This window comes from Lissotriton helveticus, chromosome 10, assembly GCF_964261635.1.
Source record: "Lissotriton helveticus chromosome 10, aLisHel1.1, whole genome shotgun sequence".
Taxonomy (NCBI): domain Eukaryota; kingdom Metazoa; phylum Chordata; class Amphibia; order Caudata; family Salamandridae; genus Lissotriton; species Lissotriton helveticus.
In genome coordinates, this window is record NC_136071.1 from 596,581,378 (window position 1) to 596,608,034 (window position 26,657).

The 26,657-nt window shown below is 46.5% G+C and overlaps 1 protein-coding gene across 2 annotated transcripts in view; it reads left to right on the top strand.

Moving 5' to 3' along the window:
- CLCN7 (chloride voltage-gated channel 7) overlaps positions 1 to 26,657 on the top strand; it is a 313,583-nt gene that overhangs the window by 163,227 nt on the left and 123,699 nt on the right. For both annotated transcript variants that reach the window (XM_078663121.1, XM_078663122.1), the window contains one exon: positions 26,247 to 26,356. In XM_078663121.1, the coding sequence (XP_078519247.1) occupies positions 26,247 to 26,356 (110 nt within the window). The remainder of the gene's footprint in view (positions 1 to 26,246; positions 26,357 to 26,657) is intronic.

Here is a 26,657-nt window from a genome sequence, read left to right on the forward strand (position 1 = left end):
GCAGCCATCCATTTCTGGATGTCATCCCCTTGCTTAAAGGGGGGCACTATTTTAGTCAGGTGTTTAGTATCTAAACCCTTCTCTCTATCTCTTGGGAGATTGCTGCCACCAGTGGGAGCTAGCCCACTCATCTGCTGCTCTCTTGCCAGGGCAAGCTTCTCTTTGGCCAGGGCAATTTCTTCCCTTTCAATCCTTAGTTCAGCTTGTCTCATCCTAGCTTCATGCTCCTTTCTCTGAGGGGAAGTAAATCTCCTCTGTGGAGGATTCCTTCTCCCCTGAGAAGAGGCATTAGAGTGCAGAGATCTATTGGAGTCCCTAGAAAGAGATCTATCTCTCCTAACTCCAAGGTTAGGCCCACTTCGGGTTAGTACTGGGGGGCCCCCAGATCCTAGCCCAAGTAAGTCTAAGTTGGTCCTAGTTAGCCTTCTGACTACCTCAAGACCCTTGTCTACCTCATCCCCAGAGAGTACCTCCTCATCCTCCTCCTCAACTGCTGAATCAGTGTTGGGGAGGTCTGGATCCCCAGAGGTTCCCTCTAAGGCTGGCATGCTCTCATGTAACTGAGAGAGCTTTCTGGCATCATATGTCTCTAAGAGACCTATCAGAAAGGGTAGGGTGGGGTTAGACCCCTGTTTCAGTTTCCTGGAGACACAGAGTTGCCTCATCTCCTGAAAATTGAGAGCTGCATATCTTGAAGTGACCTGTGGAGGGTCAACACTGACCAGGGGAGTCTCAGCAGAGTCCCCCTGAGTCGACATGCTTTTCTAGTGAGGTGTAAGTGGTGCACTTACCTACACTATATGTTTGCCTACTGATCCCTTGCTAGAGTTGTAGTTTAGGGTGTGCTAGGCCCTAGGAGCTACAACAGCTGGTTCAGTAGAACTCAGAGTATTCTAAGCTAAGTTATATGTACCTTTAGTACTTATGTGATCTTTCACAAGATATTCTTAGGGCATGTGTGGTAAAACAACAGCAAGCTCAAATCCCAACCGCTGCTCACCAATGTGAGAAGTTGGCCTGATGTGCAGTGTTCACTATTCTAGTGATCACTATATATCAGTCCAAACAACCCTTATTGATGATTGGTTGTAAGTCAACCTTATAGACCAGCTATCCTAGTAGCATGGATACGAGCAGTCTAAGGCTAAGACTCTAGAGGGCGTGTTAAGCCAGCTGTTTTACCATCACATTACCCCTTGAACACCCAGTGAAAGGACACCACACAAGTGTTATGAAAATAAACAATGTATTTATTAGAATCACAACAACCCTGTACTCTTTATGAGGACAGGGTGCTAGGCACACAACAAAACTCTTACGAAAATACTTTTAAGTTAGCACGTTACACAAATGCCCGAGGGGCACGAAAAACCATATACGCTAAAAGTGGAATGCGAATTACTAGCAGGTAAGTAACAGTTCTAATAGGCTTTGGAATCGCTAGGACTGGACTAGGGAATCGTTAGATTACTACTAGGAGGCCCAGGGGACTCGGGTGCAGAGTGTGCACTCTCACGCGGGATGCGGGACAAAGTCTATGGAGGCTAGTAAAGGCAAAGTTAGTGTTCACGGGCGAACCCGACCTGGTAGGAAGAAAACGACAGTGGATCCTGACCCTTGGATAGTGAGGCTATGCTGGGACACCGGAGTGCCGAAGTTACCTAGCCCAGGGGCTGCAGCTGCATAGGCCTGAAAAGACGTCGGGGATCTCGTTGCCGGACCGGGAGCCTGGAAGGAAGAAGTTGCTGGCAGGCGACCAGTGAAGGAAAGTTCGATGGATCCAAGCCTGGATCAAGGAAGAAGAAACCTGAAAGCAGAGGGGACCAAGTTCTTGAATCACTAGCCAGTGATTAAGTGGGCACCAGGATGGCACCGGGCGAAGTCACCGCAGTCAGGTGAGTGGGCGCTGCTGGGCTCTGCAGTCTCTCGGACCAGGAGGCGTTGTCGGCGACCAGGATGGAGGTGCGAGCTGTCCCACGAAGGATGAAGTCGTTGGCGTCGAAGTTACCCAGGATTGGGCAACAAGCCTTGGCTAATTCAAGCCCACGCGGTGGACTCAAAATGGCGTCTTGAGTGGACCAGGAGGGTCCAGGGTGCTCCTCTTCGGGAAGGGAGCAAGGGCCAGTCTGGAGCAACCAGACCAGCAGCAGAAATGTCGTCGGGCGTCGTCAGGGAGGCCACAAGCCAACGGGCTAGTAGCCAAACAACGCGGTGAGCAGCGGAAAGCAGAAGGGCCCCACGCAGATCGTGGAGATGCTGGGGGGCTGCACTTCGGAGCTGGAGCTGCTCAGAGTCGGGGCTTCTCGGACCCCAAAGCACTCACCAGTGGAATACTCGGTGGGCTTGCTGTGCAGAAGTCGTGCAGTCTTGGCGATGGCCGGTCCCTCGAGGTCTCGTCGCACCCACGGTTCTCAGCTGTGCTGTAGAGGTGGGTAGAGGTCAGAGGTGCCAAGGAAGCCGGGTCTCGTCGAGCTGGGCAGTCGGATTCCGGAGGAAGGACGTGCAGCAGACCGCAGTGTTCTGTAGATGGTGCCTGCGGGTGCAGGGTGACTACTCCTTAGTCACAAGGGAGAAATCTTAGGAAGAAGTCTTGAGTTCCTTTCGCAGAAAGTAGTTTCAGGATTCAAAGATGATCTGATTTGGAAGGGGGCCAGTCTCTACCTTTATCCTGTAAAAAGGGGCTGGCACGCGACTAAGTCCTGCCCTATGGGTGGGACTAGGAGGGGGGTGGTTACACCCACTTCCTTGGCGGGCTTTTCCCCAGCACAGGGTCTGGAGTGACCCTGGAACTGGTTCAAGCCGGCCTATGTACAGTGAGCACCGGGGTGCTACTTGCAGTCACCTTCCTCTAAAGCCCTGCCTACCTACAATACACAAAACCCTGTCTGGGACGGTGCTGGCACCGCCCCTGGCAGGAAACCCTTTGTCCTTATCTCCTGCTCTGGGAGGACTCCCAGCAGCAGGAGGGCAGACTTGTGTCTCGGTGGCAGCATCCATTTTGTGGATGCTAAGGCTCTGTCTGACGTTTAACCGGGTTATAGGTTACAGGCATGTCGTGTCCCTCTAGAAGGGTGGAATGCTAACCCCGTCGCCAGAATTGGCGAGGGGTTAGTATTCCAATTCGTATGACACCTTACTCGACATGTTTTGATAAAGCGATACCAGAGTTGGCATTTAACCGCGAGGATTATAATGCACTTAAGAGTATATGGTATGCGATATCATGGAAACGGCTAAGGGATGGATCCCGAAAGCCGCAGACAGGCTCAGCTCATGCCAGAGCACCATCTCACACGATTCCAAGCACTCTGCCTTCAGGATTGTTAAGGCCTGCCATAGGAGTGACTGATAGGAGATCTGTGTGTCCATTTTAGGGTTAGATATAGGTATACTATATCTAAAGCAAAGGGTGATTACACCACCTTGCCCCAGCTGTCGTGCAGCCAGTTGTGTCAGATTTGGATGGCCAGCCAGGGGTGGCATAATACATGCTGCAGCCCCTGGTAGGCCCTGGGTACACCTATGCCCTGGGTACCTAAGGTACACTGTACAGGGACTGATAAGGTGGCTCAGTATCCAATTTAGATATGTACCTAAGGTACATGGAATCCATTTTACAGAGAGAGCAGGGGGCCTGAGGTCCTGAATAGCAGGGCCTCAGGTCAACTAAGTCAGAAAACCAGCAAAACACCAGGCAAAAAGTTGGGGGCAACCATAGTCAGGGGTCAACCTTCCTACAAGGACTATAAGCAGTTAAATAATAAGGTGACCCACTGGTTACACAACAACACCAGGGAAGGGAAAGGAGTTGGTCACAATGTCATTATGGTCCGTCGAGTCTCATGGGTGGGTAAGTCTGCGAAAACAAAAAATGGTGACTGTATTGTGATTAATTTCAATTGCAGATTCGTAGTAGAGAGGATCCTTAGGGATGCAGAGTACTTGGGGGGGGGGGGGGGGGGGGATCCATCGGCTCAGGTATAGAGATCCTGCCCCTAGGTTTTTTCTATAGGTTTCACAACAGAGATCATCGCAATAGGTGGGAAAAGGGTCAAATTGATAGGCCACCCACCTACAGGGGACATCAGGGATGGACTACTCCACTGATGAGTGTGCCATTGGCACCAGCGTGGGGAGGACAGGAAGACTACCTGCATCTAGAGGTATCTAATCGGTATGCAGCCCTTTCTGACATAAACGACTGTGACTGACTTACCAAGGATGGCACTTTCGATGTCCAGCCCGATAGCTCAGCTGGTGACAACTCCCCCGAATTGGTAGCAGTGGGTAGCTCTGGGGGCATGCCTCTAGGAACAGTGATGAATCCTGACAACAATCGATTTTTGATGGATAAGGGGCCTAGCAAGGAGTCACCTGTGGCGGTACATTTGGTAAATGACGAAGTATTTTCAACCACCACTGAGGTAGGAATTTATACCCCTAACCTAGTCCCAAGAGTAGGAAAGGTACCATCCAGGGCGATTGGATTAAAACTACTTGACCTAGACTCTGCAGGGTTAAACCAAGCGGATAGTGGGGTGGGAGGGAAGATCATGTCCTGGAACATTGCCGGGCTAGGCCCTAGATTACAATCCCCAGAATGGCTTACTTTTTTGAATGGCTTTGACGTTTGTCTCTTTCAAGAGACCTGGGCGTGTGATCCCCAGTTTCTTCAGGGCTTTTTAAAAAATTTTATACCTGCAATTAAGGGTTCAAAGGGCCGTCCGAAAGGTGGGTTAACGGCATGGGTACGTCAAGACCTTTTTGATAGTTACAGAGCTACCCACCAAGAACAGGGACATTCCGTTGATTAGGCTTTCGCTGGGCTCCCTGGGTGTCCTAGACATTTATAACTTATATGTTCGAGGGTTGGGGGGAGCTAAATCTCAGGTTTTGGCGGCCCTGGATTCCCTGATAGGGTCACAGCCGAGTGAGAATAACATAATCATTGCCTGTGACCTAAACATGACTTATGAGCCACTTATAACTGGTGATTGACGGGCAGGAGATGAAGAGGATTCCCAGTGGGGGGTTCCAAATTTAGAGTTAAAACCAATACATAGATGGACAGATAACATTATCAAATGAACGGGATATGCTGTGAGAGAGGGCTTAGAGCCCTGAATGGTAGAACTCCCAGTGATGGACAAGGGGAAAACACCTTTGATAATGGCCGCTCGAGAAGCAGGATCGATTATGTCATATGCAACTTGTCAATCTGGCACCTCATTAACGATATGAAGGTGGTGGGTAGACAGGAAAGCGATCATAACCCCCTATGCATTACCCATAGCTTGTGGAGGAGAGAGGAAGGGGGGCTGAATGAGGTTGAACAGGCTTTATTTGAGATTGTCCCAACAAACGACATGAGGCGGGTAAGGTGGGGACTAGTAATGTTGCAAGACAGGGTTTTGGAAAACATTAACGAGGAACTGGACAAAACCATTACTGCCATGGCTAGCGTCCTGGGATTAGAGGATGATCTGCGGCAAATTACCAATCTCCATGAGAAATTCTTTGCAACCATAAGGGGCAACTTTTTTAAGGAAGTACCAAAGACAGCAGGTAAAAAAACAAACCCAATTCGAGTGGGGTGGTACAATAACGCTTGTAGAGCGGCAAGAACATCCTTAGGTGTAGCCCTAAAGAAAAGAGATCCTAATGCTGTAAGACTGGCCAGGCAGAATTATAAGAAATCTATTTACTTGGCAAAGAAATCATGGGATGAAGACCATTGGCAGGCCCTCAAATCAGCAAGTACCTTAAAGGATTCCAAACTTTTTGGGAATATTGTTAAGTGGGGGAAAGGAGGCCGTTGTGAACCCCCGGATAATTACGTATCCCAGAAAGGTTGGGTAGACCACTTTGGCCCTCAATATGCTTGCAGCCATGAAGACAAACTTAGGGAACCGATAAATAATATCTTCAGTTTAGAACCACCCTTCACTAATAGCGATGTAAAGGTGGCACTGAAAGCTGTTTAAAGGGGGAAAGCACCGGGACCCGATGGGGTTCCAGCGGATGTCTTCCTCCAAAATAAAATGCCCTGGGATCGGTATATTATGAAGCTGGCCAATGCTGTGGCCCTGGGAGCGCCAGTACCAAGGTCATGGCAAGGGGCCATAATAATCCCAATATACAAGAAGGACGACAAAGCGCAGGCGGTGAATTATAGGCCCATCAGCCTGATCGATACTATTCAAAAAGTGATTGGGAAAATTACCTTAGATAAGAACTTAGACTGAGTTGAAGGAGAAAATATCTTGTCCCAATTCCAGGCTGGTTTCCGTAAATTAACAAGTACCACTGATCAGATCTTCCGTTTTATTTTATTGCAGTGGAAGACTGTATTATTAGGGAAATGTAGAATCTATGCCGCTTTCATCGATTTGCGGGCAGCATTTGACTTAGTGCCCCGGGCAAAGCTGTGCAATGTATTGAATAAGCTAGGAATGCCATCAGACATCCTCAGGCTAGTTATGAGACTACATGAGACGAATTACACTAAAATCCAATGGGGGGGGGGCATGGGCAAGTCACTTCTGAATTCCCTGTGGAGCGGGGGGTCCGCCAGGGTTGCGCCATGGCCCCCACGCACTTCTCACTATATATTAATGGGGTAGTTTGGCGTATGCTTTCTGAATCTGTAGATGCCCCCACTTTGGCTGGAATTAAAACTCCGATTCTGTTATTTGCGGATGATACTCTCATTATATCAAAGACCCCTAGTGGTTTACAGCGAGCGTTGAAGTTATTTGAGGATTTTTGTACTGACCATGGGCGGGAGGTAAATGTGGCAAAAACCAAACTTATGGCGTTTAACCCACATAAAAGTTTTAATGGTTTTTTTTATGAACGGGCTGAAAGTGGAGTTGGTGACAGATTTTGTGTATTTGGGCATACACGTGGCCAAGGACTTTAAGTGGGAAAAACACGTTGAAATGGCGGCTTTAAAACTCCGCCAAAATGCGGGTGCAGTACTCGTTGAGCACAAGAAATCCTTGACTAAGCCTATCCAGCCAGCCCTACAAGTGTATGAGGCAAAAGCCCTAAGCTCGGCACTTTATGGTGCTGAGATTTGGGGATATAACAACTTGACACCTCTAACACTTGTCGAGAACAAATTTCTGCGTAACCTTGTTAATCTACCTAAGAGCTCTCCAATGAAACAACTGCGATACGATCTAGTCAGAAAAGCCTTGGTAGATTTGGCTAGATTGCGCCCTATATTATACTGGCGACGGATATGGGTAACGCCTGAACTTGCCCATTATGCCCAGGGTTTCTTGGACTTAATTAAAAATGATCATTTCCACAAAATAACCTGGTTAAATGTTCTTTCTAAAAATCTAGTGGAAATGGGTATGAAGGGGTTGTGGGAGAACCCTGAAGTAATCCCATTTCCATCGAAGGTTATACTAAAAGAAAAATACTGGGAAATGATTACATATCGAAACTGGAACACTGCTGATTCCTCTTCCATGGAGGGCCGTTTCCTTGAGTATAAATTAGTGCCTAAGTTAGAGTCATATTGGGACAGTATCACAAAACCGGGAGATAGAAAGCTCTATTTCCAACTGAGAGCGGGGTCCCTCCCAATAAGATCTCACAGGAAGGTGGTCCTCTGGCAGCTCCAACCTGTGCCCGGTATGTAAGACTGATAAAGAACTATCGCCCATCTTCTCTTTGTTTGTATAGCCTATAGCACCCCTAGACGAGTTTGGTTAAAAACGGTTTGCAGACTCCTAGGAACGAGGGACAGTGCGGTGGCACTGAGCTTAATTTGCACCAACACTTTACCCGTTATTTCATATGGAGTTGCAAAATATCTCGGATGGGTCTGGGCTATCAGGAAAAAATTCATGTCATGCCTAACTTAATTCCAATAGTATTTTAACGATTTTAGAAATTTTAAAATGAATTGAATGAGTGATGTATGCGAAAGATTCTATAATACCCTTATAATCACTTGAAATTATAGACTGCTTTTAAAAAAGAAATGTAATATCATCACTTTGTTTTAACTGTATTTTTATGTATAAGAGTGGATTCCATTTTGTTTGTGTAAACTGCCAGGAGAGACTGAATCCACTTTCTCTCTCCCTCTTTGTTATTTATAAGTGTTAGTTGGCCATTGTTAATTTAATTGGACTTGTATTGCCAAATGGAAGTTTTAATATTCATGCTTTTATGAGGGTTTTTTAACCTCGAATAAAGCTACTTTGAATTTGAATTTGTATTGCTTATGCTTGTCCAACTCTCCCCCTCATCCTATACATGGTGAAGAAGATTAGACAGGTGTTCCTGACTCTTCATAGTAGCACCTACCTGAGCCAGAGAGCTATAGTATTCTCCAAGAGATGTCTGTCAGCCCTCACGATAAGCTCCAGCATATATCAGACTGCCTCCCTCTGCATCAGGGTTAGCTCTGACACCCAGCTCACAAACAGTTTAATATTGTGATTTCGCACTTGAGTTCTTAGAGTTTGATTACCTAAGTCTCCTAAAGGATTCCAATTTAGGAAGGCAAATACTATCGTAAAAATGTATCGCCCCTTAGCACATTTTTGATTTATTACCTCACAGACTGATTCCTAACCTACCTCATAACTATATGGAACGTTTTGTTACACTGTATTTATACCTACCTACATCTTCATATTTATGGTTATGTCTACGTAAGATGTATCTCTAAAATACCGCGTGTTATTCTACCTCATGTTATCCTATATTAATATATCTGTATCTCTAAACTACCTCATGCTATTCTACCTCATGTTATTCTATATTAGTTTTTTCTGTAAAGCGCTCTGATACCCAAGGGTCAAGTTCGCGCTATATAAAACTTTCAAATAAATAAATAAATATGATTGTTGACTATCCTGCAGGAAGCACAAAAGCCTACTCCTCACACCTGCTATGCTGTAAAACGGAAAAGGTTTATGCATTACTCCTTTTCCAAACTCTTAACGTTTCCATGCAGGCCTACACTTCTATATGCTTACACTTAACTGCAGTTGTAAATTACTTACAAAACAGACAACACTCTTGCCTGTTTAGTGTATTGGTCTTTAATGACTTAATGGAGGTTGTAAAGAGGGCAGTACCTTCAAAGACTCTGCCGACACCTTCCTGGAATCTCAATGTAGTTCTCACTCAACTCATGGGTCCTCGTTTTGAACCTCTACACTCCTGCCAACTACAGTTTTTTGTATTGGAATGCTACTTTCCTAATCCGAGACACCTCCCATAGATGCATTAGTGAACATTAGGCTCTTAGTGTTGAACAACACCTTATTTTGTTTTGTAAAGACAGGGTTGTTCTTCACACTAACCCTAAATTTCTGCGCAAGGTTGTTTCACCTTTCCACACAAACCAAACCATTGAGCTCCGTGTTTTTCTTACAACCAAAGTATCTGGCACTCTCCTGTTTTCAAGAGAGTGGTTCTGCAGTACATTGAAAGGACTAAGCTGTCTAGAAAGTCTAATCATCTTTTTGTGGCCTTTGCCAAACCCTACAGGGGCTCTGCCATGTCTAAAGCTGGCATCACCAAATGTGTAGTTGTGTATTCAAAGTTCCTATGCCATTGTTAAGCACATACTTGCTATGCCCCTCCCCCCCCCCAGATGTCGCTCTGCATGCAATAAAAGTGCAATGTTAGTATTCTTGGATAACATTCCTTTAACTGAATATCTGCAAAGTTGCTACTTGGACAACGTTATAAAAAAACGTTTTTCCTTTCTGTGTTATTACAATTAAGATACAGTTCTTAGAACATCATATAGTCAGCCATTGGTAGTCTAGGTATATGTAGAAACATATGTCTACAACAGGTGAAAACTTATCTTTTTCTTATTTTATTTCTTAAAAACAGATTTGCAAGTGTTCCCAAACTTCCTGCTTGGTTCTATTAAAAACATTAGCAGTATAAACGCTATTACAAAGATAAAAACTGTTTTTTACATCAAGATTATTTCATACAGTATGCATAAATCAATCACAACATAATACAACAATAAAAACTTGGTCCTTTTGTCGACGCGTTTCGGTGTCTTTGTTTCTCGTACAAACACCTTCTTCAGGACAGAACATTAAAAGCATCCAAATCCAAATACATACAATTAATCTCCTATTCTTCACGTGTGTTCTTATTCTTATATACATTCTAACTCTTATCCTAGATCCTATAAATTCATTCCAATGGAATCAACAGACTCTGATAGTTGTATTTACAAAGCCAGTATTGAATGAATAGACCTAAATATGTAGGTAGACATTCCTAGAGCTTATTGCCCTTGTATAGAAGGCATAATTACTGAGAGAAAAGGAACGCCCTCCCTCTTCTTCTTTTGTCCTTCTATCTTTGCACTTTCATTTAGTGATCTAAAAATATACATTGATCACTTACCCTCTTATGATGATTTGTGGAAGGTATTAACTGCGAAGCAGTATTTTAGACTTCCATCTATAAATTAGGTTAGTCTCTCCAATTTTGTTGAAAGATATTACTATTAATAGATCTTGTCTACTTTGATTATACTAATTCTTATTGCAGTTTTTAAATACTCACATCAGGGGCTTTCTTTATACTGGCCCTCTTGATTCGAAGCCTATCTTCTATTGCACTTTCGTTAAGATTGCCAACTTGTTAGTACCTAATGGTAAAGATTTTAAAAAATCACCATATGGCCACTCATCTCAGTTTTGTGTCCACCATTAAACTCCTATCTCAAACAGGACTCACCTCGTCTTGAGGATACTGTTCACGCCTTTCCGTAATTCAGTGGGCGTATATTTTTAGGGTGTTTATTACTTTTAGGTTTAAAGCATTTTATTATCGTTTCCACAACAAGGAAAAACAATACATACGAGGAATACGGTAAGCACGATAATGCAAAGCAAAGACTCTCATCAGAAACGCCATCAACATTAGAACATGACCAACTATACGCCTACAGAGCCCCATCAGGAGCATGAGCGGCATGACTTACCCATTCCAAACCCAAATTAGAAAAACACCCCCCCAACTCCCGTCCCTCCCTGCCCGAACTCCCCCCACCCTACCCCGTGCCTGCGCTAGTGTCCAACAGTCCTTTATATTCTCAAAGAAGCACTGCGTACATCCCATCCTCCCCCCTCTCACCAATCATGGAATCGGGGCGGTCAACCGCATCAGCCTGAGATATCGTGGACAAGTGATCTCTTTGAACTCTGATTGTAACAGGACTCTAAAAGGCTGCCACAGGTCATCAAATTTGTCCACCTCCCCTGCCACCGTGAGGGACATCTTTTCCATCCCTAAAACATGCCACAGCCTGTGCAACCAGCCCGTGATAGTGGGAAGAGTGGTGGTGCGCCAGAATATAAGTATGTTCTGGATCGCCGATCCTAAAGCGATCGCTATGTGTCTGCCCCTTCTAGATCGCAGTGGGTACATCAGTCCATTGGGTAACCCCAGTAGAACATAGGCAGGAAGGCGTGGCATTTCGATGTCAAAGCACTGGTCCAGCTCATCTAAGACCTCCCGCCAGTACGGACCCAGCAACGGGCAATCCCATAAAATGTGCGTGAGTGTACCTGTTTGCCCACATTCGCGCCAGCACGTGTCTTGGATGTGATGGTTCATGTCGTGCAACCTCTGAGGCGTGTAGTACCAGTACGTGGATACCTTCGTAAAGGTCTCCGTGAGTCCAGTGTGGTATGCCGAGTGCCGTGCTCTATAGGAGATGTCGTCCCATTCCTTGTGACTCAGCGCCCTCCCCAGCTCTCGCTCCCAGTGAGCCCTCCCGGGGTTATAAAAGTGGTGTGAGGGGGGTTGTAGGAGCCGATAAATGTCCGAGATGAGCTTGGCGTCCGAAGAACGTGTCGCAAGCCACATCTCATATGGAGTGAGTTTGCGATCGGCCAGGTCCCGCACCTGCGGCTGTAGCGCCCAGTGGCGAACTTGCATGTAACGCATACGCTCCGTCTCGGGCAAATGATATTCCCTGCGCAGGTCATCAAACGGCACAGCGCCGTCCGAGCCATAAATATGAACCAATGCACAGCACTTGGCCGCTTGCCAGAGCGAAAACGCTCCAGGTTCCGTCCCGGGTGGGAAGTCGGGGTTCCCCGCCAATGGCGTGAGCGGCGACGGGAAGGTGGTGAGCTCATTCCTAACACTCACGGCATCCCAAACCCGAAGCGTGGTCTGCGTGACTAAGGACGCATAGAGATTAGGGGGCCGATGAATCCGGCGCAGGAAGGGTATCTCTTGTAAAGTCCTACCCGCCACCGCCTGATCTTGAAACAGCCAGTGTCTGTCAGATTCCCATTTACTCCACTCCACCAAGTATCTCAGCTGCGCCGCCTGGTAGTATTTGTGCAAGTCCGGGATGCCAAGGCCACCAGACTCAGGCGCCAGCGTGGAAAGGGCTCTCCGGAGTCTGGGTTTACGACCCTGCCAAACAAATCTTGCGATGTCGGCCTGGGCCTGCCGTATCCACCCTTTCGGCGGTTGTAGTGGCAAGGCCCTAAACAGGTACAGCACCTGCGGCAGGAGAGTCATTTTTACAGCAGCGATGCGCCCCAACAGCGAGAGCGTACCTTTGCTCCAGCGGAGCAACTCCTCCTTCAGCTTCTTCCCTAAGGCCACATAGTTAGCCGCGACCATGGCAGGCAGGGTGGCGCCAGCAGTACCCCCAGATACGGGATCAGGTCTCTAGACCACTGCATGGGGAATCGTTCTTGTAGTTCCAGCCTGGTAGCGGAGGCGAGCGAGACGTCAAGGGCCATAGACTTGCTCATGTTCATTTTAAACCCCGCCACTGCCGCAAAAGCGTCCAGCTCAGTAAGACAAGCAGGGAGCGCTTCTTTCGGGTTGTCCAACATAAAGATCACGTCATCCGCATACAGGCTGATGGTGTGAATGTAAACCCCATCTTGACACCCGTCACTTCCGGGTTTCGTCTAATCCTCTGAGCAAACGGCTCCATGTACAGAGCAAAGAGCAGTGGGGATAGGGGGCACCCCTGTCTGGTTCCCCGTTCTATTGCGAATCGGGCAGAGTTGCAACCGTTGACCCGCACGGTCGCAGTAGGAGATTTGTAACAGTTGAAGATGAGGGCGCGGAACTTCTCACCCATCCCCAGTTTGCAAAGCACCTTCTCAAGGTAGGGCCAGTGCACGCGATCGAACGCCTTCTCCGCGTCCACCGAAAGCAGCATGCGTTCCCCAGGGACCCGGGAGGCTTTCTCCAAAACGTGGATCACCCTCTTGGTGTTGTCCACCGTCTGCCGACCCGGGACAAACCCGGCCTGATCCGGGTCCACCAAACCCCGGGAGATGAGGCGCCAATCGCGCCGCCAGAATTCCCGTGTGGAGCTTGAGGTCCACGTTGAGCAGCGAGATCGGTCGATAGGACGCGCATTCAGTACGGTCCTTCCCCGGTTTAGGGATAACCGAAACCGTCGCCCCCAGTAGGTCCGGGGGGATAGCCCCGGGCTCTGCAAAGGAGTTAAAAAGTCGCGTCAGTAGTGGGGTTAGCTCCTGGCAAAACGTTTTGTAGAAGAGTGGAGTATAACCGTCGGGTCCCGGGGCCTTTCCATGTTTGAGTCGGGAGATAGCCCCGATCACCTCCTCCGGGCGAATATCCCTTTCCAGGTGATCCGCCTGTTCCGGCGTGAGTACAGGAAGGTCGACCGATGCAAGGTATTCGGTCTCGGCCTGGGCCGAGGGAGGCTCACCGGCGTACAGGTCCGCATAGTATCTGCGGAAGCCGTCCGCAATCTGGCTGTCCTCAGAGGCCAACCCACCCCCGGGTACGGACAGTTCCTTGACCCTCTGGTGCTGGTGTCGCACACGAAGTTTATTCGCCAGCAACCGGCCGCAGCGGTCACCACCAGTATAGTATGCGTGTTTCAGGCGTAGCGCAGCATATTCCGCCCTGTCCAAGTCCAGCGCAGAGAGAAGCTTCCGCGCCGCCTTGAGTTGCCTCCAGACCCTGGGGGCCCCCGTCCTCTGGTGCACCAGTTCTAGCTCCCGAACCGAGCTAGTAAGCTCGTCCCTCTTCCGCTGTCTGTCCCTATTCTCCGCCGAGGAGATAGAAATGAACTCACCCCGGAGCACCGCTTTCAGGGCTGCCCACTGCGTCGCCAGGGAGGTATCATCGTTCTCGTTGTGTTCCCGGTACCCAGCAATCGCAGTCCGAATCTTAGTCAGTACGTCTCGCCTATGTAACAGGGTATCCCGGAGGCGCCAGACCCCGCGCGAAGGAGACACCGGCGGCAGCTGGAAGCATCCCGACACCGGAGCATGGTCCGACACCGTGAGAACCCCTATGTCAGAAGCAGTCGCTAGCGCAGCCAGCGGTCCCGACACCAGGAGGTAGTCCAGTCTGGCGTAAGTCCTATGTGCGTGAGAGTAGTAGGAATAGGCTCTTGAAGTGGGGTGTAGGTGTCTCCATAGATCGTGCATGTCCAGGTCCCCCAAGTGTGAGGCGCTAAGCTGCGAGAATTCCCCAGTTTGGGGGTGGCACTGCGCGGACCTATCTAAAGATGAATTAAAGACCATATTCAGGTCGCCGCCAATAAGTATGTGCCTATCTGGGGTAGTCGCGATGTCAGCTAAAGCAGACTGCAAAAACAAATCCTGGCGATCATTAGTGCTATATGCTGAGCCCACCGTGAAAAAGAAACCCCCTATCCTAACCCTATAAGCCAGGAGCCTCCCCTTTTGTTCCGCCACTTTGTGCAGTACCTCCCCTCTGAACTTCCCAGACACCAAGATGGCGACCCCCGCTGTTTTAGACGACCCAGAGGAAAAAAGCTGAACCGGGAACTTCGGAGACCTCAACCTGGGACAGTCATGGGCCAGAAGGTGAGTCTCCTGCAAAAGGCATATATTCGCCTGGGTGCTCTCGAGGAGGGACAGTATCGCCCTGCGTTTGACCGGGTTATTCAACCCCTTCACATTAAGGGTCACAATCCTCAGGGCCATGAACAAACAAAGAAATCACAGCGTTAAGTGGGCCTGAATGCATGGTTAGCACCTCACAAGGCGGGAATGCAGGTCGAAACAAGTGCACCAGAGAGCCATGCAAGGGCATCAACAGGTCGGTGACAAGTGGGCCAGAAGCATCAGAAGGTCCCAGCCAGCCAGGCAGCATGTGATGGAACAAAAGCCCTGCAGAGCTAGCACGATAACCCACCCACAGGCCCAGCGTGGGAAGGACAAGGCAGTAACAGCTACATGGAACCTCAGCGGGCACCCAGCCTACAGACTGAATCCCCACTCGAGTGGACCCCCCCCCACCCCTGTAAAGCGGCAGGAGAGCACAAGAAGCACAACATGAGACAAATGAGGCACAACCCGAACCCCGAACCCCCCCATCCCCACACCCCAAACAATCCCCAAACACCCCAACTCCCCACCTCTCCACGCCACCTCCGCAGCCCTACCCAGTTCCCCTCTCACTTCCCACAACATCAACCCCAACTTCGCGGAAATCCCCAATGTCCCAGTCCAGCCCCTAACGGGCAAGTCTGTGGTAAAGTGTCCGAGTGGACGTCCAGCCACCATCAATGCTCCCCCAGAGCCCCCCGCCCCCCCGGAACCCTCAAACCTGCAGTGCCGGTGATGCCAAGACGATCTCCCCCCGGATGATGCTCAGGCCGTCACGGCCATGTCACTAGGCGATGTGGAGCCGGATACCTCCCTTATGGCGCTGTCCATTTCCGCCCTGATCGTAGGAGAGTCCGGCCTAGACGGCTGAGGCGTGGTCCGGCGCCGTCGAACTGTCTGCCAGCCCTCTCTAGAAGTGCGTCGGCGAGGTGTCGGTGCTTCTTCATCCGTAGCGGTGATACCCAGCACTCCACACGTGTCCTGAAGGGATCTCATTTGGTGCAGCGTTCCGTTCCACCGGAAAATAAGCCTGAAGGGGTGTCCCCAGGAGTACTGCGTGCCATGCTCCCTCAGGAAATCTGTTGCGATTTTGAAGGATTTGCGTTTCTGCAACGTGATCGCGGACAGATCGTGATACAAAGCAATTTGGTGACCTCCGAAGCTCACCGGTTGTTTCTGACGTGCTTCACGGAGGATCCTCTCCTTCAGAGGAAAGTCCGGCAGAAAGGCCAAGATATCCGGAGGCGGCGCCGCGGCTCGGCGTGGCGGTCCAACTCTATGCGCTCTGTCAATCCTCACCGGAAAGTCCTCCGCTTCTCCCAGGATATCCCGAAACAGACCCCGTAGGTAGGCCGCTATGTCCTCCCCCTCTTCGTTGGACGGGACGCCTCTGACCCTGATGTTGTTGCGCCTGGACCGGTTCTCAAGATCCTCGGCATGGGCCTGCAGGTCGATCTGTTGATCCCTAAGCCGTAGTACTTCCTGTTGCAGCTGCGTGATCTCCTCGTCTCTGGCTTGATTAGCGTCCTCAATGGTGGCGACCCGTTCTCCAAGCGAATCGACTTCCCTCCGCACCTCTCGGACCTCGCCAGCAACCTCCTGTTTCAGCGTCTGAAAGTCCTCCCTGAGTGTGCTAAACAGCGACTCCAGAAAGGATCTGGTGACTGGGGGCTCTCCTCCTTCTGCTCCACGAGAGCCGGTCGAGGGACTCGGTGCCGGTTGGGATCTGTCCTGCCTCGGGGCGCCCCTGTTCAACATCTCGGGCAAGGTGCGCTCACCCTTCTTGCCCCCTCTGTTGCCCGACATCGCAGAGGCGACGGCGCTCCGCAGCGAGAGAAGGCTGGCTGAGTGTGAGTGTGTCCGTAAAGCACGTGGGCTCCAGCAGCAGGCCTCACCAGTGCAACCCGGGGGGTCCGGGCAACGACCCCCACCCGGGCGACGTAACCAAAGCTCCCCAGCCAACTAGACAAAAGAGGGTCACGACCAGCCCCAGCTGCAATACTCTCCCGGTACTCCTCCGCTTCCCCGAAGTGGGTCGCCTCCCCGCCGCCAGGCCTCCGGCCGCCGCTCTAGTCCACCACAGTCGTCCGGGTCAGCCTCGCTGCTTCGGGTGACTCAACACCAGACAGGCGCACTCCGGCCACCATCCGTCTAACAATCAAGCATCTAAGGGGCCCCAGGGCCAGCACCCGGGTCCAGGAAGCCCACCAGGGGGCGAGGGGCGGTAGGACAGGCCCAAAGTGCCGTGACCCGGTGTCGGGCAGAACCGCCGCTGTCAGCAGTAGCCTCCCTCCCAGGCCCTGTGCGCAGATCACCCACTTGCCACTCCAAAGCAGTCTTGCTTGCCTCTCTCCGGCCGGGCAGGGAAGGACGTGCCACCAGGGTTCAGTTCGGGCCGTTCCCGAGCCGGGGCCCGCCCAGGAAGTCCGTCGGCGCCACCGGCCCGCTAGGCCCCACCACTCCGGCGATCCCCGGGGTCGCGTAGCGCGTCTCTCCGGCTCCTCCCACTAGTAGGTGCGGAAGGCTCCTCTCCGCTATGGCTGCCGCCTCCTCCTTGTCAGGGCGCACCAACGCCTCGGGGGGGGGGGGTCTCTCAGCCGGGCCCCTCAAGCCAGTGGGCCCGGGAACTCACCGCCACACCGGGGCACCGCGGGCCAGTCACTCCTCCTCCGCCCGGCCTCGTGTGTGCCGCAATGTCCGCCCGTCCCAGGGGCTAGGGCTGCGAGGCGCCGTTCTCCGCCCCCGCGTCTCCGGAAGCACCAAAACTGCTCACGCCGGACACACGGTCGTCTCCGCTCTCCTCTCCGCCAGATCTGGGGGAGATCAGCGAGGTAGGATGGGTCAGGGGCTCCGGGGACTCAGGAGCTCACATGGAGAGCGACTCGTCAGCCCGCCATCTTGGCCACGCCCCCGTTTATTACTTTTATACCCTGGAGTTACTTCCACCGCCACTTATCAATGTCTGGGCAAGGTTAGAATCTATAACCAAAGAAATCGGTCTCAAAATCCTATTTATGGCTGAATGTGAAAGCATTTAAATCACCTATCTCCAATATCAACATGTTGTTAGCTGCTCATTTCAACACGTAATATTACACCTATTACTTAGCTACGACAGTCCTTCACTGTTCCAACATTCTAAAAGGATTAATGTATCGCCCCAAGTTTTACTGTATATCTTGTTATGGCGCCAATGTCTAAAATCACAGGCGTATCTCTGTGTCTTTATTAAAAGAGCCCCTTCTCCATCATTAACAGTTTCAGTCCCACTCGCGGATCTTGAGGTAATTAAGGGACCATCTCGCATCTTCTCTATGCTCCACAGTGGATCGAGTGGCAAACTACCAACAATCGCACCCCTTTGCATCAATATAGGAGAAACCTCCCGCACCTCCGTAGCCAAGAGTATCGCTACAGTGCTGCTCCTTACAGCCTAGTGTGTAAGCGTTCTCCGCCGCTGGGGTTTCATATCCGAAAAATAGATACCCAGACTCGGTCCCTGGTCGGGTTTTTATACTCTTCACTAATGTTGTTAATTGAATGATTGAAGCTATTAGTTCATTATGCTTCCGGTATTGCCGCCATCTTTGTAGTTTCTAGATCGATGTACCTACTACTTCCCCTGTTATCAACCTCGCGAGAACTTGCTGGGGTTCCGATGTCTCGCGGTTGTCCTAGTGATACAGGGAAGCAGCGCCACCATTATAGTAGTTTTGCAGCCATCCCCGTTTATTCTGATTGTTTATGTATAAACAAACTTACGGTCACATTTATCTCACGGTACTATTTACCATATCTAACCAAGTATTTCCTGTACTATTCCTTATTTTATTATAGCGATATATTCCTCATGTACTCACGATGGTATGCAGGGGGCTAGAATATTTCGCAGTTTCCATGGTCGTTTAGAGGCTAACCCGCCATAGTTGTAGATCATGTTCATCTTTATATTCCCGTGTTTACTCATATACGTCTATACGGGGTCTAAAGAGCATGTGTATGCCCCGACAATATAAGCCAGCATACATAGCCTGGCCTCTCCTATATTACTCATTGTTTATGTTATGGTATATTACCATAAACTCAAACGTGCCGTATTATTGCTTAAACATGCACATATTATTTAACAATTCAAACACAATCTCCATAGCTTTAGAATATTAAGGTCTATTCATTCATTTCTGCCCAATTGACTGATTGTGTTTATCTTTTGCCTGAATACAATTGGACTACCATCGAGGTATATTATTATTCCATAACATTATGGTTCTAAGTCAACCTCCTCACAGTGGAATGTACAACTAATAGTGCAAAGATGATTACGCACACTAATAAATTAACATAATGTTACAATTTGACACAATTTCCTTAGACATTGGGTAAAGAGAAATATGCGAGAGACAACAACAATACAGTCATAATACTGCATATAGTTAACTCAATAGCCTAAACGCAGCCCTGTCTATAGGGGTCATATTCTGTTGGTCTTAGTTATTTGGTGTTACTACAATTGTCCCTTATCCCTTAATTCATCTAATCAATCTTTCCCACTCTTCTCGACTATTCAGCCCGCGGTGGTATGTTTTAAACTTCGACATGAAGAATTGTTCTCTTTGTTTCCTCTTTTTGTCAATGTCACCACCTCGGACAGATGTTTTAATTTTTTTGAGGATAAATCATTTCAATTCTTCTGCCTTGTGGTTCTTTTCAATCCAATGCTCCACAAGTGGAGCATTCTTTTTCTGTTTATCGATGGCTGATCTATGTTCTGTGAGACGAAGGCGCATTTCGCGGCCCGTCTCGCCAGCATACCCTTTCAGACATGGGCAAATAATCAAGTAAACAATGTTCGTAGTCCTACAGTTTACATGATCATTCATCCAGTGTGAAATGCCATCCATCTCAATTTTTTCTGCTTTGATGATGGTCTTACAATGCGTGCATGTACCACATGGTAGATTTCCTCGAATCTTAGTGGCGTCCTTGATACTGGTCTGATACATCATCTTAGGCTCCCTATATGTTTTAATTAAATGGTTCCTAATTGTTTTATGGCGTCTATAGGCAAAGGTGGGTTTTTGTAGCAGTGTCATCCCTGGTTTATTTAACAATGACCAATTCTTATTAATCAGATTTTTTAATTTATGGCTCATTCCATTAAAGTTCTAGACCATAACTATTCCTTGGGCCATGTTAGCTGGTTTGTTCTTTGGTTCTAATAGGCTGTCTCTATTATATTATTTGGCCCTTTTGTAGGCTTCTTTTATTAATCTTTTTGGGTAACCTCGCTGTTTTAGTTTGAGTTTAAGACTTTCCGCATGTATCTCAAACGTATTTCTATCACTACAATTTCATCTGATCCTTAAAAACGGACTAAAAGGAATACCATCTTTCTGGCTTCTTGGATGGTAGCTGGTGTAGTGGAGTAAAGTGTTTCTATCAGATGGTTTCACAAAAAGTTCTACTGAAAGTTTCTCATCCTCCACCTTGCTTTTTATGTCTAAAAAGTCAATACACTCCTGGCTTTTATTTTCTATGAATTTTAAGTTTGAATTGCCATAATTTAGCCATTCAAGAAAATTGTCCAGCTCTGATACTTCTCCGTCCCATATAAAAAACACATTGTCTATAAATCTAGACCACTGTTTGATGTTCTCATAGAACGGGCTCATTTCATTATAGATTTGGCGTTCCTCAAATTCTCCCACATATAGGCAGGCCAGACTGGGAGCACAGGTGGCTCCCATGCTGGTACCCTTAGGCTGGCAATAAAAATCCCTATTGAATAAAAAGATATTGTTCATAAGAATTATCTCCATGCACTCAACAATGAAATTATCTAGAGAGGAAAGGTCACCATTTTCTTGACCCAATATGTCCTTCATCATTGTCACTGTGTCTTGTTGGGGTATGTTGTTGTATAAGGACTCTATGTCCAAACACACCAACCACTCTCTATTTTAATTAAAACATATACCTTCTATTTTTGAGATCATGTCAGTTGTATCCTTGATATATGATGGTAATTTTTCTACCAGTGGCCGAATGAAATGATCCACATATTTGCTCAGAGGTTCAGGGATAGAATCAATCCCCGAAACTATGGGTCTCATGGGGGGTCCTCCATGCTCTTATGTACCTTTGGTAACCCATATAATGCTGGGATCCTGGGGTTTTCATTAATCAAAAATGTATATTCATCATCACATACAATGCCATCCTCCTTCACTAAATTTACATGGTTATACACCTTATGTTTAAGTTTATTCCATTCATCAATGCTCGATTTTTTGTAATGTAATTAATTATCTAGGAGAACCTGCATCCTTCGGTTATAGTCTTGTGTGTTGGCACCACTATGCTTCCTCCTTTATCTCCCGGCTTAATTGTAATCGCGTCACAGCTAGAAAGGTTAGCAAGGGCTAGTCTTTGGCTGCGTGATAGATTGTTTTCTGTCCACACTTTCTTCCCAAGTAAATTCTCCAGGCCACTGGTAATGATCTTCTCAAAGGTATCTACTTCCTGACCCACTAGACCACTACTAGGTGTCCAATTTGATAGTGGTTTCAAACCTGATTTATTGCTGGAGGGTAGCATTTCCTTTCCTTCAAAAAAATTTCTTATCCAGACCTTCCTAAAAAGATCCCGTACATCTTTTTCAATACTGAGCCTACATCCTTGATTACTAGGTGCAAACCCAAGGCCCTTTTCTAAAACAGATATTTCATCGACTGTTAGTGTTTTGTCTGACAAATTTATAATGGGTGCCTTGAATATATCAACATTTATTCCCAATCCTTGTGGCTGCGTGTTCTCATGTAAGGTCTCCTCATGGTACCTTCCCTCTGTTGGTTGCCCTGCCGGCCCCGCCCCCTTGTCCTGAATCCTCGGGGTTGTCTCCTTGGGTGTTGCCCTAAACAACTGGGTAATCTCTACTATTTCTGTCTCCTCTGCATTCATTCCTAATTCTGCAGTCTGAACTCCTCTCACTCTCGGAGTCTGAACTGTTGTAAGAAGTGTCAGAGAATGTGACATTCTTCTTAAAATATCTGTTCTTATTATATTGATTACTCCTATAAATAAATTCAGGTACAGCTGGCTGATCATAATAATCTTACTGTAAGTATGGATAAACCACTTCTGTATTGAATTTGGCTATATCCTTCCTTAGTTTATCAGTCTTTTTATTAATAAGATAGTCTTTGTACTCAGTGATGTCATCTTGGATCTCCTCTAACTTGCGTTTTGCTTCATCTAAAGCCGTACTATCATTGAGTTGTCTTTCAAGAGTTTCATTCTCCTCTCTTTCTATAACAATGATTTCCTGCGCTGTTTCAATCACGAGCAACATCCAGTCGTGACTACAACGGTTCGCGATTAGTGTCCAATTCTCTTAAAATGTATCATTTTTAACAAAAAGGCCTGGCTCATTTTTAATTTGCAAACCTTTAGGAATGATGCCCTTTTTACAGTATTCAATGATAAATTCCGCATGTAGCTCAGCACGGATTATCTTTTTCTTTAAATTCCATAATTTGTCCCATCTATCATCATCATTTTTTGATAGTGTTATGGTATTAATTGTTTTCAAAGTACCACTTATAAATTTTTTTAATTGGTCTTCTGAAAAGCCAAATGTACTTATTGTATCCATGATACTAGCTTCCTCACTCTCCAGCTCTCGCATATTTCTCTTTACCCAATGTCTAAGGAAATTGTGTCAAATTGTAACATTATGTTGATTTATTAGTGTGCGTAATCATCTTTGCACTATTAGTTGTACATTCCTCTGTGAGGAGGTTGACTTAGAACCATAATGTTATGGACTAATAATATACCTCGATGGTAGTCCAATTGTATTAAGGCAAATGATAAACACAATCAGTCAATTGGGAAGAAATGAATGAATATACCTTAATATTCTAAAGCTATGGAGATTGTGTTTGAGTTGTTAAATAATATGTGCATGTTTAAGCAATAATACGGCACGTTTGAGTTTATGGTAATATACCATAACATCAACAATGAGTAAAATAGGAGAGGCCAGGCTATGTATGCTGGCTTATATTGTCGGGGCATACACATGCTCTTTAGACCCCGTATAGACGTATATGAGTAAACACGGGAATATAAAGATGAACATGAACTACAACTATGGCGGTTTAGCCTCTAAACGACCATGGAAACTGCGAAATATTCTAGCCCCCAGCATACCATCGTGAGTACATGAGGAATATATCGCTATAATAAAATAAGGAATAGTACAGGAAATACTAGGTTAGATATGGTAAATAGTACCGCGAGATAAATGTCACCGTAAATTTGTTTATAACAATCAGAATAAACCGGGATGGCTGCAAAACTACTATAATGGCGACGCTGCTTCCCTGTATCACTAGGACAACCGCGAGACATCGGAACCCCAGCAAGTTCTCGCGAGGTTGATAACAGGGGAAGTAGTAGGTACATCGATCTAGAAACTACAAACATAGCAGCAATACCGGAAGCATAATGAACTAATAGCTTCAATCATTCAATTAACAACATTAGCGAAGAGTATAAAAACCCGACCAGGGACCGAGTCTGGGTATCTATTTTCCGGCTAAGAAACCCCAGCGGCGGAGAACGTTTACACACTAGGAGGTAAGGAGCAGCACTGTAGCGATACTCTTGGCTACGGAGGTGCGGGAGGTTTCTCCTTCTATATTGATGCAAAGGGGTGCGATTGTTGGTAGTTTGCCACTAGATCCACTGTGGAGCATAGAGAAGATGTGGGATGGTCCCTTAATTACCTCATGACCGCAAGTGGGACTGAAACTGTTAATGATGGAGAAGGGGCTCTTTTAATAAAGACAGAGATACGCCTGTGATTTTAGACATTGGCGCCATAACAAGATATACAGTAAAACTTGGGGCGATACATTAATCCTTTTAGAATGTTGGAACAGTGAAGGACTGTCGTAGCTAAGTAATAGGTGTAAAATTACGTGTTGAAAGGAGCAGATAACAACTTGTTGATATTGGAGATAGATGATATAAATGCTTTCACATTGAGCTATAAATTGGATTTTGAGACCGATTTCCTTGGTTATAGATTCTAACCTTGCCCAGATATTGATAAGTGGCGGTGGAAGTAACTCCGGGGTATAAAAGTAATAAACACCCTAAAAATATACTCCCACTGAATTACGGAAAGGCGTGAACAGTATCCTCAAGACAAGGTGAGTCCTGCTTGAGATAGGAGTTTAATGGTGGGCACAAAACTGAGATTAGTGGCCATATGGTGATTTTTAAAAAATCTTTACCATTAGGTACTAACAAGTTGGCGATCTTAACGAAAGTGCAATCGAAGATAGGCTCCGAATCAAGAGGGCCAGTATAAAGAAAGCCCCTGATATGAGTATTTAAAAACCGCAATAAGAATTAGTATAATCAAAGTAGACAAGATCTATTAATAGTAATATCTTTTAACAGAATTGGAGAGACTAACCTAATTTATAGATGGAAGTCTAAAATACTGCTTCGCTGTTAATACCCTCCACAAATCATCATAAGAGGGTAAGGTATCAATGTATAGTTTTTAGATCACTAAATAAAAAGGGCAAAGATAGAAGGACAAAAGAAGAAGAGGGAGGGTGTTCCTTTTCTCTCAGTAATTATGCCTTCTATACAAGGGCAATAAGCTCTAGGAATGTCTACCTACATATTTAGGTCTATTCATTCAATACTGGCTTTGTAAATACAACTATCAATACGTTGATTCCATGGGAATTAATTTATAGGATCTAGGATAAGAGTTAGAATGTATATAAGAATAAGTACACACGTGAAGAATAGGAGATTAATTGTATGTATTTATTTGTAGTTTTATTTTATGACGATTTGATGCTTTTAATGTTCTGTCCTGAAGAAGGTGATTGTTCAAGAAACAAAGACACCGAAACGCGTCGACAAAAGGACAACGTTTTTATTTTTGTATTATGTTGTGATTGATTTATGCATACTGTATGAAATAATCTTGATGTAAAAAACTGTTTTATCTTTGTAATAGTGGTTATATTGCTAATGTTTTTAATAGAACCAAGTAGGAAGCTTGGGACCACTTGCAAATCTGTTTTTAAGAAATAAAATAGAAAAAGATAAGTTTTCACATGTTGTAGACATATGTTTCTATATATACCTAGACTACCAATGGCCGACTATATGATGTTCTAAGAACTGTATCTTAATTGTAATAACACAGAAAGGAAAAACTTTTTTTGATAACTTTGTTATACCCGGTCCTTGCTGGTTCATCTGGGGAAACTCTTTTTTTGGAGGCTACTTGGTCAACCCCACACACCTTCACCAAGCATTTTTCTGATGACGTCCTTCAACATCAACATTCATTGATAGGCCAAATGCTATTATTAAATGAAATTAATTTGTACTTGTAAAGCGCACTTATACCCCATGGGGTTTCTTGGTGCTGTACGCATACCGCTGTGGAACCCTTCCTGGCTTTTCCCTGTGAATTGCCCACTCTTGGGCACCCCCAAGGTGAAGCCAGGCATCTCAGCGCTGTTGGGGCCGTTGTGGAGATTAAGCAAGCTATTGCCCAGAGTTGCAGAGTGGGACCCATGATTAGAATAGGCACGAGGCGAGAATTATCAGGTCTGAGGAAATGAGACCATGACCTGCCGAGGCTGGAATTGAACCCTGGTCCCGGGCCAGACCTCTGCATCAGGGTATGCCGCTCTAACCATTGAGCCGCACTTCTCCACATTATGAATACTTTATCAAATATCTGCATTATCTGGTCACAGCCTGGGTTGGAGAGGGACTGCTTTATAGTCTATGCATAGCATGTATATCGACAGCCACATATCTTATGAATGTAAAATGATACCCTGTAAGCATTTTTGTAGCATGTAATGCTCTAGATTCATATGTGCCAACCCTCCTCCCTAAAAGCAGCAGATTATTGTAGATGCTTTCCATTTACTTTAACTTCCTTTGCTATCCATACCACACTTTGTGTTAGAAACCGGGCTCCACTTACACTGCTGGCCCGCTTAGCGGAAAACTATCTCAAGTAGAGACGGTCTTTTGACTTAACTTCTTTGAAGAAAAACAAGTTGCAAAGGTCCGGGCCCAGCACTAGGTGGAAAGAGTTTGCAGAACATGTGAATCTACAGCACTACATGGTTACAAGGTAAGTAACATTTCCTTATGACATATTGGTTATGTACAAGTATTTTAATACACTGTCTCTAACTCTGAAGCCTTCCCTTATTGTATTTTTTTAAAGCATGTATGAGAAATGGTAATTGGTTTTCTTCTTTCACTCTTCTTTATGTGAGATTCCTTAATGAAAATGTCTAGACATTGATAAATTCACTGACACAGGGGGACTCTCTTTCTCTCTGCTGCTTTGGGCAACCCTGAACTCTGCCTTTGTCGTTGTTGGCTCCATCATTGTCGCCTACATTGAGGTAAGGGACAAAAATAGACTTTTGATTGTTATGTACTGAAATAGAACGTTCCTTCTAGCTGTAATATATATGTCTAAAGCCGTTCTGGCAGGTTCCTTGTATAGACACAAAGGAAGCATCCACTACTGTAGAAGAATACTAATATATTAGAATGTATGTAAACTGGGTTCATGCTAGTTTTCATGATAACCTGAACTGTGACCAATTAAATCTGATTTGACCACGAGTCTAAAACTGCAACCAATTACAATATATGAACAGAACGCCACTGTTATCACTTTTTTCAGCTACGAGTAAGCTG